The 21,137-nt window shown below is 33.0% G+C and overlaps 1 protein-coding gene across 1 annotated transcript in view; it reads left to right on the top strand.

The window, feature by feature from the left end:
* The first annotated feature begins 608 nt into the window (after positions 1-608).
* The window catches only part of LOC129257631 (phosphatidylinositol 4-phosphate 5-kinase type-1 alpha-like), a 28,646-nt gene continuing 8,117 nt past the window's right edge, over positions 609-21,137 (top strand). The window contains exons 1-11 of the mRNA XM_064095925.1: positions 609-635; positions 1,140-1,292; positions 5,229-5,372; positions 7,041-7,196; positions 7,635-7,712; positions 8,585-8,729; positions 9,928-10,054; positions 10,401-10,484; positions 10,975-11,108; positions 19,429-19,584; positions 20,211-20,520. Coding sequence (XP_063951995.1) covers positions 609-635; positions 1,140-1,292; positions 5,229-5,372; positions 7,041-7,196; positions 7,635-7,712; positions 8,585-8,729; positions 9,928-10,054; positions 10,401-10,484; positions 10,975-11,108; positions 19,429-19,584; positions 20,211-20,520 — 1,514 coding nt within the window. The remainder of the gene's footprint in view (positions 636-1,139; positions 1,293-5,228; positions 5,373-7,040; positions 7,197-7,634; positions 7,713-8,584; positions 8,730-9,927; positions 10,055-10,400; positions 10,485-10,974; positions 11,109-19,428; positions 19,585-20,210; positions 20,521-21,137) is intronic.

Genomic DNA, 21,137 nt, shown 5'->3' with positions numbered 1-21,137 from the left:
AACATACATCTTGTGAAATCATACATGTATTTTGATAGCAAGAGTGTGCTTGTGGACACAGGGTTGTACGTGTATTGCACAAATTTGTCTGAGTGGTATGACAGGTATGTACATGTATGGATGTGAATACTGATGACAATATGCATTGTGATAATCTACATGTATCAAACTATCATGAGCAGACCTGTACATGTGTAAGTGTTAAAAGTGATTGATGGTTTAGGCTCTTCTAGTGTGAATTACAATAGATTAACATTTTTCATGCATGCCAGCAAAACACAACATGCAAGTATAGATGTAGCTTCCTCCTACCCCCCCCCCCTCTCTTTAATTCTAATGTGTCTGATGATAAATGTTGGAAGATTTAATAGCAAAGTGAATATTACTCTGAAATTCTGAAACTTTTTAATAATAGTGTTGAATTCTCTGCCTTAAGTAGGCCTACATAATGTGTGAGATCATGTGGTGTTCGACAGCCCTGGCTTTTGTAAATTTTTGGCTGGAACAAGCATATTAAATCTAAAGGTCAAGTCCACCCCAACACAAAATTGATTTGAATAAAAGAACTCTAAAAACAAATCATAAGTCACTTCTACAGTGTCCTAGAAATGGGTCTGGACAGATATAAGGATGTGGTAAATCTGTTCTATGTTTATGTGAGGATTTATGATTATGTATGAAACCAAGACACTGGTAACAATAATAGTCACTATCCTGAACTGATCTTTTCTGAAATGATTTGTATAGTGAGGACAGGTCCAGCATGACTATGAGTGAAAAGGCATCATAAGATCTCATCCTAACAGACCATCTTGAGGTACAAATTCATGTACAGTATGTGGTGTTTGGTTTTGCTTTGTTTCGTGTGAGTGGATCAGGATTTACTGTGAATGTAAACATTGAATCGAAAGAAGAAAAATACCTTTAATTGTTTAAAGATACAGACAGCATCTCTAGAGTGTTTTTTTTTTAGTCTGATCATGAACAGGGTTTGCATTGGAGTTATGGGATTTGATTGTCTGTTGAAACCTAATAGTTAAGGTACTGCCTTTAATACCAAGTTGCTTTTAATACTGGTCATATTGTATATAAAATTGATATTTTTTCATGAATTTTTTTTTTTTCTCACTTTTCTTCAGGTGTCATTGGTCGACAGGACATTGACAGAATTATCCAACCCTGGTGCTAGTGGAAGTGTGTTTTACCTGACACTGGATGATGAATTCATCATTAAGACTACACAACATAAAGAAGCAGACTTCTTACAGAAACTACTACCAGGCTATTATATGGTAAGCACACACATTTTAAAATCATGTCAAACAAGCCATTGGAACACAGTCAAAATAATTCATGTTTTGAATAATCTAGTTGCAGAGTATTATACATATGTACCAGTGGTCATATCCGCTTGGTATATAAGGCTGACAAATCATTTTACATTTTATACATTTACATTGATTAGCAAACTGTTTTGCAAGATACATACTCCTTGTATACCTTGTAGTACACCAAATGAAAAATAGTGGACTTTCAGTTTTGCTTCACCAATGACCTATAAGAAAATAATAGAGGAATGATCTATTGGCATATTTACAGTTCCGTTTATAGCTTCTCAAAGAAAAAGCAATTTAATTTTGGGGTTGGGTGATATATCTGTATAAAATCAGCACAATATTAGTATTTCATTTTCTAACACATGAATAGCTGCCTTTTATTAACCTATTGAACAGGAACTCCTGTTGTAAGAACAAACAATCATTGTGAGATTTTAAGTTGTTTCCTTATGTAGTTTTATAGGAAGAAAATTACATGGAAAAAGTTTACCTCAAAGGATTGCTTTCTCGATTTACCAAAATTCAAAATATAAAAGAATAACTGAAATATTCATGCCAAACAGTGTGTGTATGGCATACATGTATGCATTCTGTATTGCATAAACCCATAAGAAAACAAAATTGATAATAGATAATTCTTAAATCTGTAATATAATGTACATACAGTATGTTTGTTTATTCATTCTTAGGTGTTTTGTAATCATTATTTCCCATTTACTCTGAATGATTTTCTTTTAAGTGTCACAACCAGACCTTATCTCTACATTTTAGTTATTATTTGTATCATGTTGTTATGATTTCATCTGTCGTGCAGAACTTTACTCACTACACTTGCTGTTCATACCATCAAGAAGTGCTTGTAGTAGAATGACCAAAGAAATTTTAAAGAAAGAGAATACTATTAAGCCAAAATTATGTCCTTCAAAAGAACATGTTATATAAATGTATTTTCTTTTTGGCAAAAACTCTTTTCTCATGTTAAAGACGGAATAGCCCAGGGATGATTTGCTAATATGAGAAACGATCCTGTGGGAAATATCTGAGTTTTGATACAAATCAGAGATTTGCAAGTCTAACAAACCCTTTCTCCTACTCCCTCCCAAGGCAACAATGTTTCATGGAAATTTTGTCTTGTGATAACATTGACCTCTCTCCTTTTGCACCTGTCTTTAATGTGCAAAGTTACATGTAGTCTTACTCTCAGCTGTGGTGTATGGCGTATCAATTTTACTCTCTCAACTGTAAAAATGATTCTCACAATGGGGAAAATCAATTATATTCTCATCTCATGAATGATGTTAGAACAAGAGAAGAAGACTGGGAGATGCGGTTTCTTGAATCTTTACACCTTAATACTCTCAGTGACAGCTGATTGGGCTAAGAGCTCAAGATTGAGTCAACTCTGGTGTTTGCCTGTTTGTCTTTCCTTGATACCAGGCTAGTTCGTATTGATTGCTGTGATACAGTTGAAACATCGAGATGATTAGCATGTTTGATGTATGTACACATGATGTATTATTGATCTGCTCTTGTTTTGACTTCATGGCATTTCAAACCTTCTACGCATAAAGAGAAAAAAACAATAATTGGATCTCGTTTCATTTCTGGAAGTTGATGGAAATACATGCAAAATGTGTTATTGTTTTGTTCAACTATTACTATAACTAGTGAGATTGATGAACACAAAAAAACAATAAAAAATAAAAATACAGGTCTGTATATGTACTATTAGTACATATACAGACCTGTATTTTTGTTTCACCTGCATAGCAGAGTGAGACTATAGGCGCCGCTTTTCCGACGGCGGCGGCGGCGTCAACACCAAATCTTAACTGAAGGTTAAGTTTTTGAAATGACAGCATAACTTAGAAAGTATATGGACCTAGTTCATGAAACTTGGCCATAAGGTTAATCAAGTATTACCGAACATTCTGCCTGAGTTTCAGGTCACATGATCAAAGTCAAAGGTCATTGAACTTTGGCCATTTTAGAGGTAATTATTAGATTGCTGTCATAACTTTCAAAGTTTATAGATATAGTGTATAAAATGTGGATATAGGGGTAATCAAGTATCACTGACAAGTTTTAGGTCACATGATCAAGGTCAAATGTCAATGAACGTAGTATTGTATCATTATATGAATGGTGTTTTTTGTGAATAATTATTTTATAGTAGTTTTCAAAGTCAGCACTGCTGCTATATTGAATCGCGTGATGCAGGTGAGACTGCCAGAGGCATTCCACTTGTTATCTTTTATAAAAGGTCGATTGTGAATGATAAGTTGGGATTTTTCTACTCATCACAGAATAAAGCTTTTAATAAAGAGAATGAAAAGAGAAATAAAATAACAAGTGTTGAAAGGAGAGATTAAGAAGAAGAGGACAGGATAATAAGAAGGATTGGGATGTAGACTCAAATGAGATACCTGTTTGTAGAGCAGATTGAATTGGTCAATCTAATTCTGTCCCCCAATCAAGATCAAGGATGCGTTCCTGCACGTCCTGTCTTTGTAATAAACCTGTTAATTGAGTATCTTTGCTGGTGAACTCATGGACACGTATCGATCTCGTTGGGGTATGGGTAAACATGTTTGGTACATGAATATGTTTACCTACTAGAAATATTAACAGTACATGTGTAATACGATTTTGTGTGTGGTTTAGATCAGTACGTGTATCAGTGGGCAAATTAAAACATTGTAAAACTGCTTCAATATAACTCCAGTTTTATGATTTTCACGCTTCTTTCCGTTTATAAAAAATATGATACCCTTGGGAAGACATTATCTGTGCGTGTAGACAACGTACATGTAGTAGAGAATGATTACAGACATTTAAATGCAGGCCCCTTCATTCTTTTTCAGGAAATATGGGTAGGCTATTTTACAGGGGGAGGGTGATTTTTCAAATGAATTTAGGCCCCCTTTGCCTATTTGATGCAGTTTGATCTTAGGAACTTATATCAATTTTATAAAAAATCAACCAAACATTTTCAACTACATGTACATGTATATTTTTTGTGTCCTTTCATCTGACTTATTTTACAAAGAAACCATAAACTATTATGAAAAAACTTTTACATTGTACTTTGTTTACATGATGATACATTTAGTATAATAAATTTCCCATTGTTTATTAAATGCCTTTATTATTTTGTTTTATTTGAACAGGGTAGCCCCATCTGTAATCATAGTATTGTTTTCCAAGGGGCTCTGAATACAAATTACAAGTTCAATAAACTTATTGAACTATGTAGACATTTAATAGAAAACATCATTTTATTAGGCCTAATTTTATCTATTGAAAATAAAAACAAATTAGAGGAAAGGAACCAAGCCCAGTATGATTTGAGATACTTGTAGTCATGTCAATAAGGAAATTTATGATCTAGTCAGATTATTCGGTATTGTCTTATTACAAAAAGACTCATCATTTTCAAGTAAAAAGAAATGAAAAAAAAAGTTCATTGTTCAAATTTATATGCTTACACAGTGAAAATATAGAGAATGTAAAGCATCATGCAGCAGACCTTTGATTGAATCTTGATTTTTTTTTCTAATTTGGCATTCACATTTCTTTGAAATATTCTACACAAAGACACAAACATATTTTTACAGATAATTGGAAGTAAACACAGTATTTGGCCTGGTTTTGACCTTTGTATTAGCTTTATCTCACTTTCATTAACCGTTGAATTAACAAATCAAAAATAAGAGGGAAATAAATTAATAAAGAGAAGAAATAGAAATTAGGCCTCCTGCGTGAGTAAATAGGAATGAAAATAATCACTTTTGAATGATTTATTTTAGAGTTTGTCTTTAGGTTCTTATACAGTGAATGATAGAGAATAATTTAGAAATTGATTCATCTTTTGTTTTCCCATGTCTGTAGAATCTTGTACAAAACCCCAGGACCTTGCTACCTAAGTTCTATGGTCTGTACACGTACCAAAGCGGTGGCAAGAACATTCGATTTGTAGTCATGAATAATCTCCTTCCTTCTACGTTGAAGATGCATCAAAAGTTTGATCTGAAGGTAAGCTTGCATGATTGACTATTTTTGCAGTGTTTTGATTGTATGAAAACAAAGACCAGTTCAGTTTATCTGGCATTTACTCTGAGCAATCTAAAGTACAAATATCAAGTTTGTAAATATGATTCAAATATAATATTTTGATTATTTGTAATCAACCCAAATGATATAAAATGTATATATAGCTTATAGCTTAATATTCAATAGGACTTTGTTACTTAATAGACAGTGATCAGAATTCAAAGTGTTGTAAAGTCTACATATTGTTCTCTGGCTGAAACAGGTAATAGTGAGTCTAAGAATTGTGACTGGTAGTGTATTTGCATTACAAATTGTACCCTGGATAGGGTTCAATAGTTTAATTCTTATAGTTTGCAAAATTTACTATTATATCTAACTGAATTATGTTCTCACCATGGAATGCTAGTGTATTTCACTTTTGATTGTTTACATAAATTTATAGTATACATGTAATTTGTGTATAGTGTAGTTGGTGTACATTAGATTTGGGAAAGGGCAAGGGAAAAAGTGTAGTTGTATGCTTCCATAAGTTATCCCTGTTCAGATATACAGTTTTTATAACAAGTGGTCATTTAAGGGTCCAATGTATTAGAGGCTTTAAAACATATTTATGTGGTCATGTACTACACAGTGCACTGTAGAGTCCTTGATTTTTGTTCTTTGACATTTTGCTATGTAGACCTACGTGTATGCTGTCATGTAGGTCTTACTAATTATTTATACAATGTTGAATAAACAAAAGTGTTGCGGAACATAAATTTTGAACAGAGTGCTAGTTGCTTAAACAAAATGCTCAAATATTATTCCTGCCTCTTGCATACATACATTTTCATGGTGAAGTGTGCAATACATTCCAAAGTCCATAACATAGTTGGAGACCCTTTCATCAACTATTTAAGGCTCCCCCCCAATAGGAAATTTGTTTCACTGTTCAATTAGCAGTGAAATTTGTTCAACTTGGCAGCGGACGTGAGAAGGGCATGTCTGAAAACATAAGATCGTGAGGTTGAGCGGTCAACTGCTCATCATTTATTGCATGTTTGCCTAATATAGATGACTAATTCAAACAAATACATGGATGTGGTCAGGTTGTGGATTTCCTTTGATCACACACTCACACACCCTCTTATAAATTCTTGTAGATATTTGTTGTGCTGCAGTTTGTCAGTAAAGGGAATTGATACAGTGCAATTGATAAATAAATGATGGAAATTAGAAGGAATCTTTAACTATTAGTAATTCAATTGAAAGTAAAATGTTAAAATCTAAAAACATTATCTTATAGTTGAAGGAATTATATAATTTATGATATGTATCTACAGTAAAAGAAAAAGAAAGGAGAAAAAAGTAGTTTAGCTGAAAAGATATAGAAGGAACTCCAAAACTATTATCAGAACAAAAATAATAAATAGGAAATAATCAACTGAATTTGTAGTACGATATGAAAAAAGATATGTTCACTCAAATATTTTTGTGTTTATTTGATTAATGTATAAATACTATAACATCATTATACAGTAGACAACTTTTGCTAAGAGTGAATACCATAGTAGCACATAGCATTTTTTTTTAGTATGAAAAAAGAAAAGATACATAAACCTTAGAACCTACACAATGAAATCATTTTGCTTTTTGTTGTTGAATTCTCAGGGTTCAACATACAAGAGGAAAGCCTCAAAAGGAGAGAAGCAGAAGAAATCACCAACATTAAAAGATTTAGATTTCATGGAAGAACATCCAGATGGGCTGCACCTAGATGCGTTAACATATAATGCTCTCCTTAAGACGATACAAAGGGATTGCAGGGTAAGTGTTGTATGAAGAATTGTCCATTAACTGAAAACATAGACAAGTTTTGTAGGGGTTCCATGACATTTGCTCTGACGACAATTGCTCCGATTGAAAATATGCAAGTTGAGCCAAACATAAAACCTTTCTCCAACAGGCCCGAGGACACTAACATTGTCGTATAATGTTGGTTTGTTGAATAAGATTTTTAGCCCTCTGATTCATAATCATGGTAGATGTCACAGAGATGAATTCTTTCAGGAATACAACATAAGTCGAAATTCCTAATTGTTAGATATTTTCAGTCACAGAAAACACCTTCATTGTGGAAAACATTGCCCAATCTAGATAAATTCCCTATAATTTTTTTCAATTCTTCATGACATTCACGTACTTGATTCATCTATAAAATACCGATGTTTAAGATATATATATATATATTTTTTTCCTTTACAGGTATTGGAAAGCTTTAAGATCATGGATTATAGTTTGCTTCTTGGTATTCATAATGTGGACCAAGAACAGCGAGACAGGGTAAACATTACTTGTATTCATATCCTGATCTTTATATCTCTTCCATGTATCCTCAAGAGAAATGCCAGGCCTTAATTTTTTTAATACAAGGCCTCATATCTATAGGGCATATTTCAGTATAAAGCACAAATGGCAAGAAATGTAAAAGGGCAAAAAAAGGGGGCGGGGTAAGCCCTAAAATGAAAAATGTTAATGAAGATATTATATCATCTTTAATTCTCATATGGTATCAAAGTTACAGTACTAAAAGTTTAGATGAAGTGTTTGGTAATATCAAGAACAATCTTGTATGGAATTACTAGAATACTCACTGTAAAAGGTTGTGTACCAAGTGTATAATAAATCAAGATTACTACTGTGAAACAACCGAGTCAAAATGGTATAGCTGAAGAACATATCAAGGCCATCAGTATGATCTATACAAGAATATTTTGCATCTTAGTATGTAATAACTAGTGAGATAATATAAATTAATTGGAGTGTTCTACGATACATATGCTTCCAACGTTCACTATCATTTTCCTTACGGATCGACAACCTTTTCTTTTATAGATAACACGGGGCATGACTTCAAGTTGAAAAATTCAAGAAATATTTAACTGGACGATTAATCCCAATTGCAGGGAAGAATAAGGATTGATCAGTAGATCTAGGAGTGGGATCCCAGTAAAAGTGTAGTGTTTAATTGAGGTTTGTATTCATTTTAAATTGGAATATGGAATTACTGTGATTAATGCAGGGTGATGAGAACACTCTTGTTGAGTAATCTCTCAGGATTGTCCCGAAGGAGTGACATTATAATAAGAGCCAAACTTTCATTCACTGAATTTTGATATTCTTTGTATTGATGATGCTCTTTTTCATATGAGCAGGTGAAAGAAGGTCTGGATGATCTACCACCAGACTACCCTGGGGACCCAGGTACTTATCCCGATACACCAAGGACACCTACAGAAAGGACGCCTAGAACACCAACTGAAAACAGTAATGGAGAAGATCCACTCAACTCATCATCAGGTAAAACCAGAGCCCAATTTTTCAAACTTGTCTAGACATGGAAAGGCAAAGCTGAGCTGTGAAGTGTCGCAGCATTCTGTGTGTGAAGTCAATGGAATATGAGGCAACCAAAAAATGCAGCAGAGGCTAGAATTGTTTTTGTGTCACTTGGCTGCAAAACCTGTGGACTATTTAATCAAATTGAGCTTTTTTATTATTATTTTACTGGGGTTCATTTGAGTGAGCCTTACGGTTGTTGGTTTGCTAATCCACCTGTTCTTTTAGAGCCATAACCTTGTCAGTTTTTATTGTTTGATAGGTAGTGAACTAAAATGTTTCCGGAATAGGGAAATTAAAATATAAATTGAAATCATAGCTAAATGTTGATTTCTATCTGGAAAGCCAGTTGGTTATGTTATCATTATATTATAACTTTTCTCAAAACAAGCAATAGTTGCTACCTTGTTATTTGATTTTTTTTTAGACAAAGGCCCAGGAGAATAGACTTGCAGTGTAATTTTTTTAAGAAAGCATCGTCCCCATCCCCCAAAATGGCAAAAGTGTATCAGACATATAGATTTTTGAAAAATAAATTTGTAAAATGTCAAATCTATCATGTGAATATAATAATAATAATGTGACTAATAAAGCGCCAAATCCACTCTGTAGAGTGCTCAAGGCGCATAAAGAGCTAAGAGTTAAATAACAAAGTTTTTAGAAGTTATTGAAAGTTTCGACAGAGTTACATTTTTTAAGACCTTTAGGAAGATTATTCCACCACCAAAACGATCTAGTAGCTTCCTGAAGACATACAAAAACCACATATAGTAATTAAGAATCAGTAAATGATATAGGAACCAGAATAAAATAGATAATAAGCAGAGCTCTGTGGGAGGTCATCCACCAGGCACGCGCACCCCACAAAAATAAAATAATAAAAATAAAATAGTAATGTCAACAGTATGTTGAAAATGGCTCACCATTTTCTTTTATAAATGTTTCGTTCACATTTACATGTTATTTCAGTTGAGTCCTGTTTGGAAATCAAGGGTTTATGTAGAATTGAGATATATGCATATGAAAGACTGAGTGATGGTTAGCCCCTTGTCAAACCAATTATTTAACCTATTTGCCTGCTACTTGTAGACAGCAACATCTAGATGCATGTACCTATGTCCAATTATTACATTTGTAATGTGTATTTTTATTTATTTTGAAGGTGTACCTCCAAGGTTAGAAAGATCACGTTCCTATAACAACAGACAGAGAGTAGCAGCCTTCTCAACAACGAGAGAAGCAATCCAGGGTCAGTCTGACACATATGTATCAGGAGGAGAGGATGAACAGTAAGTTTGCATTTTTGATGAAATTTTATTTCTATTTTATCTCAAATGCATAGCAAAAGCAAGAAGTATGTGTCTCTTATTAATGGTGTTAGAGGCATTGTCAACATCAAAATCTTTACCCCTGTTAAGTTTTCTAAACATCATTATTTGGAGTGGAAGTTTTATAATAATTATACATATGGGTTATCAAGTATCATTGATCATTTGGCTCAAAATTTTTAGTATTAAAATTGTGATATCTGTTTCTGTTTTTATATATATATTTGTTAAACCAAATTCTATGTTGAATAATGGTTCTTTTTGTCAATGAGGTGAAATTAATTTAAAATGTATGTTTTTTTTTCAGGAGTGGTGGTATTCCAGCTAAAAATACAAAAGGAGACCGTTTATTACTCTTCATAGGCATTATTGATATCTTACAATGTTACAAGTAAGTTACGCAATTTGTTGCAATGTTACAGAATTTAGTATTAGGTTTGTTGAAGGTTCATGTGTGATGTCTTGTGAATAATCATGAATTATCACGTTTATTTGTTTGCTATGCTTTATATCTCATTGAAAGTAGAACAAATAATATGCTCTGTCCAAGGACAGTAAAGGATTGGAACAGTCGTTCTCCCTCCATAATAGTCCAAGCTTCCTCAAATACTTTTAAATCCATACTTAAATAAAGTTAGAACCAGTTTCTTATGCCCATCATGTGAACCAAATATGTATTTATAATAGAAGAATGAAAATAGCAAAGTACTATTATCCAAAGCCTCAGATAACTTTTTTTTGTCCAAAAACAAAACTATCCATCTTTATAATAATGCATTTGATAATATGCACGTTTGACTTGACCCCATATTAAAGTAGTAATAGTACATTTGATACTTTCATGTTTTTATTGTTATTATGCTTTCTTTGTATTTGCCTAGATTAACTAAGAAATTAGAACACACGTGGAAGTCAGTGGTACACGATGGTGATACAGTCTCAGTGCATAGACCGGGTTTCTATGCCAACCGTTTCAAGGAATTCATGGCTAAAAATGTCTTCAAGAAGATACCTTGTAAGTTGATCTTTTTAATCATCTTTTTATCATCTTGTGGATCTGTGCTTTGTATTTATTGGTACAATTTGATGAAAATGTTTATGTTTTCCCTTTTATTTGAAATTCAACTCGTCATCATACTTATTTTTCATTTGTTTTTAATTTATGTTTGAGGGGTATATCATGTTATTGGTTTTAATCAAGGCAAATCAGTTTGCAAGAATATTATTTGGTTTATTATGTTGCCATAGTAACAGTTTAAGATACTGTCTCTATGGATATGTTTTTCTTTCTTGTAGATTTATTCTCATTTGATAACGTTTCTCAAGATCCTCTTCCACATAGGGGTAATGTAGTGGTATGGTTTCGGTTTGGTCTTTTTTCTAATGACATAGTGGATTGGATTTACAGTGAGTGTGTCTGCATTTTCCCCATGTTTGCTGATAAGTTTTCTTGGACTGAATGTTCAACTTGGACATCAGTTTTACACTGGGAGAAGTTATCAACACCCTGATATTGCCTAGTCTCATTGCACAGATATTAAACTTATTCAACTCTGCATCTGATATAGATGGTCTTAATACGTCAACAAAGCCACATTTGTGCCCTTGAAATACTTTGTTTCATGTTTTAATTGCTGAGTGACAAACATTAGAATATGTGATGAAAACACCCTCCTTAATTTTATTTGTCTATTCCTTACGTGTAATAGATTAAATATTGAGTATTGATCAAATTGTGATTGTGAGAAGATTGAGAAAAATTTAATGGTTAGAATGGTTCACTTGATGATCAGGGGATTTATTAAGAAGAAAAGCATTGGCCCCATAATCAGGTAACCCAGTTTTTAGCAAACTAAATCGTCTGGTAAAAATTTGATTTATTCATAAAGTTGCTCTGCTGGTTTAAAAGAAATAGAATAAAGTCTAGAATTAACCTCTAGCTATTTCTTCACAAATAGTCATCATGCATTAAGATGCAGTGGGTAAACTAATCTAAGTGGGTTATACATCTATACTTCTTTAATAATGTAGTTGTGTATTATTTCATTATCAAGAACAATAATTTAATTTTACTCAAGCAATTACAATGTTTCTGAGTACCCGGTCTAGAAATACATGCAAACAGTAATAATCAGTCAGCACAATTAAAGTTAGCATATAGTACTGTGAAAATAGGTCTGTGTGAGTATATAAAGGAAATAGAACTTAACTGTTTGCTTCAATTTTCAAGTATAGTTATCAATGTTTGAATGTGTTAATGCTGTCGCTTGTGCATTACCCCCATTTTGCTTTTATGTAGCATGCAACTCCACTATTTTTTCATATTCAGTGTAAATTTTGTGGGTTTCTTTAATATCAAAACGTTCGATTCCAACTTATTTTCATATAGGTATTGATTCCACATCAGAATTAATACCCAAATGATGTTCAAATTGCAAAAGATATAATCAGTTCATTTGTTGCTGAATATGAATTAAACTACATTTTTTTGTTTCCTTGGAATTTGTTCATTGCTTTTACCTTTGTCCAAGCTCAAGGTTATATAAGGGCCTGTAAGGTAGAGATCAAGCTGTGGCCCTTTTCATTTATTATTTGTCCTACATTAAATCTCTTTCAATTGAATTTGTCTCCAGTTCGAATAGAGAGTGATGAAACCCCATTATTCAGTGGTAACATACTTTATTATTTTTAGAATCATTTCCTTTTTATTATCAATCCTTTGCCCTTATTCCCATGCTTGGAAGGTGATTGGTATTCTTTAAAACAAAACACCCCAGCTTTTATACCTGGTAGTCCTTCTTAGTATACACTAGAAGAAGGTAGATCATTTATTATAAGGGTATTCATATAGAGTCTATTATCTTTGTACTCAGGATAATTAACCCAAATTCATGCAAGGTATACATGTATTGAGCTGTTTCATTATTGGGTAGATATTATGACAAGCTATTACCATACATATTATTCAGGTACTACATGTATATGTATGTAGATCTACAACTAATTATTACTTTCTCTATGGACAGTGTAAATGTGCTGTTGAAATCAAATACTTGCATTATATGCTCAGACATAATACATAATTAATGATAGTGACAAAATTTAGTGTGATTTCATTTCACCTGTATATATGAAATCAAGAATTACTTATAGATTTTCTTTTTTTTAGATTATTATTATGTAGAATATTTGCTTGTAGTTATTATTTTCAGAATGCATTGTTTCTCAGTAGCGAGTCAAAAAGTTTTGGGTTATGATAATTTATTTCAAAGAAATAGCTTATAGAAAATTGTTTAGTGATAAAGTAAAATTACTTCACTCTCCTTATCGCTCCCTTGAAAGCTGAGGTAATGGTATATGTACATGTAGATGCATCTATATACTTATTGCTGAATAGAATCTGAAAAGGAAGGCAAAACATTTTATGTGATTTGGTTAGTTTTTGCATGTTCTGAATATCTGCTATTAGTCATTTTTTATTGCATGTTGCATGTCAGATGTTTGACAGTCACCTCTCTGTAGTATTTGTGCTTTTAAGAGCAAGATCAAATGAATAAAAGGTGGAGGGTGATTTTGATATTTGTCTGATTCGACACTGAATTGAATGAGAGCTGTCCATTGCTCTTCAAAATACGTGATTATAGATCCACATGGTAATATGCACTGTAAAGATCTGATCCCTGATCTATGTGTAATACATAGTTATAAAGCACTTGTATGAAGGGCTTGATACTAGTTTCTCTGCAAAAATCCCTTGTTTGTTGAAACATTTTTAGTGGTCTAAATATTTTTACTAGAAGAAGTGTACTGAGAATATGTACAGTGTACTAGAGCTTTTTGATCTGTAATTGATAAAGCAAGTGTGAAGATTTCTCTGTCGATCCCTTATCAAAGTTTCAATTAGGGTCTGTGCTTGTAGACTAGAGTCAGATTATCTCTTTTTATGATGATGACTAGTTTCCTTTCTACATGTGTATGTAAAGTTAAAGGTCAAGTCCACCCCAGGAAAATGCTGACTTGAATAAATAGAGAAAAATCGAACTAGCATAGTGCTGAAACAGTCAGACCGCAGCTCGCGCGATAATGAGCATATTCAAGGAAATTTATTCAGCGGCCCTCTAGCGGTCTCCGAAGGAAAACGTGCGATCAATTTGGCTTGATTTTCCCACTGAATTGGAGGGGCTGAAGTTATAGCTCTGTACTGGTCGCTAACTTCAGTTTACGTCGAAACGAATTGTGGTAAGTTATTCTCAAGACCTTCATCTACAGTTTGGTATATAATTTTCCATATTTCGACATTTTCAACCTACCATTTTTACCTCTTTAATTGATGCTTATTTAAGTAATATTTTAACTGCGATTTTGTAGTCGGAATTTCACTTTTGGTTCCTGACTTTGCTACATAACCAAATTGTTTCGATCAGGATTTTTTAGAAAGAAGAAAAGTCACCGTTCAAAATATGTCAGAACCAACTTGACGCAAACTCACCTTATATTTTTATTTTAGAGAAAATGATACCCTAAAAATCGAGAAATTTACGTTTTACCCGGAAGTAACCTTCTCGTTCACTCCACGATGGCGCGAAATAATGCCAAAATTACGTTCGTCGCGGGTTGGTAGAATTTCGCCTTTGGTCCCATACGTTGAAACTTCTGTAATGATGGCAGATGGCTCGCATTATATCATACCTATAATATGTGTCTGTGGACGGTGGACTTGTTTTTTTTTAATTAAGACTCAATATAAACGAAGCTTAATAAGTAGATCCCTTCTAAAGTTTTATTCAATGATTATCAGGTTTCCGAATTCCATCAAGTTTTTATTATAGATTGAGATATTTCTTGATTTATGTTGAAAATTGTTAACCTTTTTTCTTAATTAGTCGAAGTTGAGCCCCATGATGATTTTTGCCCCAGCCCAGGCTGCGGTTGAGAATTAAATGATGATTAGCTCAGACAGTCTACTCTAGAGACTATAAACAGTTTAAAGTCAAACTAAAAAGTCTGGTACTACCGTACTCAGTAGTACCGTATTTATAAACCATTTTGTTCAAATAAAAAAATTGTGGCTGTCACAGACAGTTCTTAGACTTAACTTAGTTAGTCTCTTAATTGACGTACATGTAACATAATTCATACTTTGAATGGTTATTTAGTAATTTAGACTATTTCTCTCTTTTTTTGTCTCTTCTACACACAGATCTGCATACTTGCTGACTCTGGTCTCTGCTTGCTACTTCATTCTGGGAGAGTCCATCATGTACTAAAACTACTATAATGGTCAGACCATGATTTCGACAAAGCCCTTATTTCGTTTGCAAATTTTGGACTGATACAACAGAAAATTTATCTTTATCGATATTGGAAACAAAAAAATTAGAGCACAGTTTTGGGGAGGACTAAGAATACTGACTTGGACAGGAATACAGCTTGACAAAAATAAAAATTCACAATTCAAAACCAAAGAACATTTTTAATGTTACTAATAGAGCATTGCAAGAAACTTTCTACTCAATCACACATTCCAAAATTAAGGGTAAGTCCTTTGATTAAACACAAACATGTAGTTGATTTGCAATTGAAATTGAACATAAGTTTCTTGCAATGCCCCATAATCATATTTTGTTCTCAAGCAACTCTGTTATATGTTATCTAATGTGCTGAAGGTTAAGTGCCATGTATGTTCACAATCTTTTTTTTCGAAGGTATAATATATTTGTCCTTTTAAACGGTATTTGAATGTGGTTACGCCTTGTTTTTGTTTTCCACAGTAATTATTGCATATATGAACAGAAGTGAAATATTTGTTGTGAAGCACTGTATGAATGTTGTGTGATCATGGAGCTATGGTGTGATGGTATTATAATTAATTCATCATTTTTGTTATAAGACTGTAAACCTGGTGGATGTGAGGGAGTGGCCTGGATGAAAGGAAAGTGAGCATGTGTCCAATTACGGATTTGCATATGTTTAGACAATTTTGTTCGTGGATAAATATTAATGTGCATTCCCTATTCCAAGCAAAGAGTAAAGGAGAAGTCCACCCCACCAAAAAATTAATTTGAATTTAAAGAAAAATAAAGTATTGCAGAAAATTTCATAAAAACTATGATTCAAAATTAAAAAAATTACTATTTTGACATTGAGAAATTTGCCTAATTTTATAAAACAATTATATGCTCATCTTGGTCAATGTGCAAATTACAGACCCGATTATGTCACAAGCACTCTAATTTCTTGTGTATTTTTTTGTTTGATACATGTACATGACATGTATATTTTATTTTAATTTTCATTAACAAATTTTGAGAGGGATTTTAATTCCTCCATTAACATTCGTAGTTTCCATAAATGTAACTTATTGTGATTCGAGGAAGATTTTTTAGATCAAATTTGCTAAAATTTATATAATAAAAATGCAACAAAAATTTAAAAAGTAATGTGATGTGACATAATCAACTCTATTTGCATACCATTGTTTTGTGTATATAACTGTTTTGTGTTAAAAAAGGGAAATTTCTGTATTTATTCAAATAATTTTTTGTTGATGTGCACTTGACCTTTAACTCACTTCCCTTCCCACCCCTGCCCAAATAAGTGTAATCAAGAACTTGAAAATCAATAGCAGTGATTAAGAAGAAGTAAGAATTAATCATAGAGCTATTAATAGCTCCATGATTTAATAAATACAGGCCTAAATAGAACTTCACATGAAAGTAAAAAGAGAATAAAGCTGGGTAGGAACGATGAAGGAATGTGATTTAAAGAAAAAGCATAAACATATCCCCATCACCCCCCCCCCCCCAAAAAAAAAAAAAAAAAAAAAAAAAAAAACAGTCCGGCGGGTTCGAACCAGGGTCCTTGCACACGCCAAAACAATGCGCTTACGCAATTCGCCATCAATCTCTTCCATACTACTGTCGGGTTTTTTAAGCTATATAAAATGTTGCAAGTCTGTGCGCCGCTGTTGACCAATCAGAACGCGTCGGCAATTCTACTGCAATTCCAATCATTTTGCGATGGACATTGCCGTGGTTTTTTGTGGTTCCTGACTTTGCTACATCATGAAATTTCATAATTCTTTTTCAGTCGTAAAGAAGAATGTCTACGCTTTATATTGATTATAATATCAATTTGACGCAAGTGTAATTTCGGTGCAAAAATGCGCTCTGTTTATTCACATATATTTCTTGAAAAAAATCATTTTTTCTAAGCTAAATATCGGTCTTCAAAATACATTAAATGTGCATTTTATTTAGCTGATCAGAAATTTCAAAGTTTTATCTATAAAATAAGACCAATTTTGTGAGGAATAAACGATTCTAAGAGCAAAAAACACCGATCGGAAAGTTCGTCTTCACAGCTCATTACGTATGCATAACCACGGATGGCTATGCATACCGCTGAATAAAATAGAGCACTTTCGGACGGGCTGCGGACTGACTGGAAAATTTCATTAAAATCGGATGTAAAATAAGAAAGTTATGACATTTTAAAATTTCGCTTATTTTTCACAAAACGGTGATATGCACAACTAGGTGAGTCAGTTGATGATGTCCATCACTCACTATTTCTTTTGTATTTCATTTTTTGAAATACACAATATTTCATTTTCTATAGATTTGACAATAAGGACCAACTTGACTGAACCAAATAGTATTAAAAAATGCAAATTCCACATGTTCAGGGAGGAATTAATCGTTGTATCACTTGACAATGAGGAAAAAATTAGAATATTTCATGTAATAAAATACAAAAGAAATAGTGAGTGGATGACGTCATAGTCTCCTCATTTGCATACCAGCTAGGATGTGCATATAACTGTTTTGTGAAATTAAGCGAAACTTTAAAATGTCATAACTTTCTTATTTTACATCCGATTTTGATGAAATTTTCAGTGTTATGCTTGTTGGATTTTTCTCTTTTTCTTTGAATCAACTTTTTGTTGGGGTGGACTTGTCCTTTAACTACTGCAGCCAAACAAACAGAAGACTTGAAAGAAACCTCCAATAGAAATTAAGGGGATTTTTTGTGACTTTGGTAGAAAGGTGTACTAATTGATTAGCCAGTAATTGGTAATATATGTAACCCACCTTCTACTAGGCAGGTCAAATATAATACGTAACAAATTCATGGATTGTAAATTTGGCTTTACATATATTTCTTTGGGACAAATAATAATGATCTATGGTTATATTTGTGTATTTTTTAAAATAATCTAAGTAGCAAGTTCAGGTCTAATAATATAACTGATCAGCTGTTGAATTAGTTGTTCTTTCTAGGTTTAATACAGGAATTAACTGACCAGTGGGTGACTGAATAGTCTATGATATCATTGCTAGATAATATGAATCTTGATGAAGATATTGTATTGACTATTTTGGAAATGTTTATTTCCTCTTCTTTCAACAAATTGCAATGGATTTCCTTTTTGAAATATGTACAGTCAAGTGTGTCCAACTCTGACGCATCCATTTGATTTGATTATGGGCTTGTTCATTTCCGAGTATTTTACATTGATTGTTATGGTACATGTATATCATTTAATCATGGTGTTTGAATACAATATTTGTGGGAATGTAGAAACTATTTTGCAATTTAACCTTAAGAATGAATATTGTATTTGGAAAAAATTATATTCTACAAATTCATTTACTTCAAATCACTAAAATATCATTTGCAATATTTCTTTTTCATTTAAGTCATACTTACATTTATTTTGTAATTCATTCCAAATCTTTCTAAAAAATTGAAATTTCTATGCATGTTTTATCTTTGTGAAAATTTAGAAATGAATAACTTGTACTTTCCAAGTAAATTTCATATCTATTTGGTAGAAGTAAATGGAATGGTGTTTTTATTAAAAAAAACATGGTAGTATCAACTTTATAGTTCATTTAAGTATCTTCGAGCATTCTAGAAAATGATAATTGTGCATGAATATTTTGATTTTCTTATCTGCTTGTCCTTGTTGGCAAATTACGAACAAGTGCACTAATAATGATAATAATGTATATTTACTTAGTTGCCTAATCAAAGGCACACTACATTCAACGACTTATGATCTAGCTGCTATTTTCCAGCACTTGGTGTCTTCAAGGAATAATATGACCTTGATATCCTGATATATTTTGTTGCATTGTATTATGTCATGTAAACTCCACCCAATTCAGCTTTGGGCTGCCATGTGGTTTGTAATAAATACCTTTTCAAATCAAATCAAACAAATTTTTTTTTTTTCTTTTTGCAAGATAATGGATGAGTGTTGTAAATCTGAAAACATAAAAAAATGAAGCATTATATTGATTTATTTATTGAATTGTGTCTAATTTCAGTGAAACATTCGCCATCCAAGAAGAGGGGTCAGGCTGGGCAGTACGGTCAAAGTTCCAGGCAGGCAGACAGTAGCGGGACCAATCGACCAAGGTCACAAACAGAACCTGTACTATCAGAACCTCATTCAAAGAAGACACTTCCAACAGAAGAAACAGGTGAATTATCATGATCTTCATCTTTAGGACCTTTGTAAATCTTTGTGTGCTTTTTAGAATATCAATCTTTAAGATATCATAAAAAAAGATATCATAAAAAAAGATATCATAAAAAAAACTGCTTCACCGCTATGTTCAAATAGTGGAACAATACAGCGAGGTGCTATAAGTTTGACTCGAGTCACATTTCATTCACAATGCAGACAGAGTGCATTCAAATCTATTGTGCGCACTGTTTATATTGAGAAAAAAAGCTTTACGGATCTGCTGCAATTATACTGATGAGCTAGGATACAGTACCCTTCTAATTGAAAACTTTTAGACATGACAGAAAATGATACTGTGAGTCCTTTTGTTACATCCCAGCTGCCATTAATGTATTCAAAATGTATGTTTACTTACACTAACATTTTGTTCATATAATGTTGTGCTGTTTGGTCTGTGATGATTCTTTGTTAAGTTTTATTGGAAGGAAAGGATTTACAAAAGTATTTATTACACTTCCACATCACCATCCTGCACATCACCCAGAGTTTTTGGTTGGTATTATTATGAAATGATAGATAGGTTCTTGAGAAGTGATTGCTTGACCTTTACTGAGCGTTTTTATGTGACACACAATGTAGGTGCCCGTCCAAAGGAGCCCAGACCTGACTTAGTTCCAAGTACCCCACCACTTGGAGGGGAAGCCTCTGGCTACACACCGGCAGTTGAGGTAACAGAGACATCCGACTCAAGCTGTGCTGATAATGCAATGCCAGCCAAAACAGCATTCCGACTCAAACAGCAATCAAAGACTACAACAGGGACCAGTGAAGATCAGGCTTCACTGTCTGATATCAACATCCAGACTGAGGGGAGTGGCATAGCCATGCAGGAGCTTGAGCGAAAGCTATCAGCAGCACACTTAGAACAGAATATAGACTATACACAAAGGTGAGAAAGAGTGTGTTAGTGAGGTTAGGAGCTGTCGATGGTTAGGGGCCGATTTGTGAAAGAATTGGAATGGATTTGTTCAAAGATGATTCATAGAGGGAAGATGGAGCTGGGAGCTGCAAATATACCGGAGGATTTTAATAATTGTATTGTTTTTAAGTATAGAAGTGTAAGGAGGAGTTAAATATTAGATTCTCAATATGAATGCTCTCCTTAAAATGGAATACTTTCAAGAATATTACTGACCAAATATGGAGTTAAGTATTAGGACATGAGAAACTTTTCACTTATGCTTTGTTGTTAATGAATGCAATTAAAGTTTTAGGTTGTTTAGTACCCGAGAACTGCCCCATTCCTTGTAAATTTGTCATTTAATCATTGGAGGATGATTTATGATACTTTCACATACTCCAGAGCTAATTGATTAAAAATCAGTCAGATGATCCATATTTTGTATGCAACACACATCTGGATCTTGATCCACTTATATTTGCAATAATTGGAATATGATGAATCCAGAACCATTTTGAATCATTTGATAAATATCCTTTGAACCAGTTCACTATTTTCTATACTTGGAGTCCGAGGGGTGGTTAGTAGACATTCTGCTTATCCGG

This window comes from Lytechinus pictus, chromosome 3, assembly GCF_037042905.1.
Source record: "Lytechinus pictus isolate F3 Inbred chromosome 3, Lp3.0, whole genome shotgun sequence".
In the NCBI taxonomy this organism is placed as follows: domain Eukaryota; kingdom Metazoa; phylum Echinodermata; class Echinoidea; order Temnopleuroida; family Toxopneustidae; genus Lytechinus; species Lytechinus pictus.
This window is presented reverse-complemented; position numbering and strand designations above follow the sequence as displayed.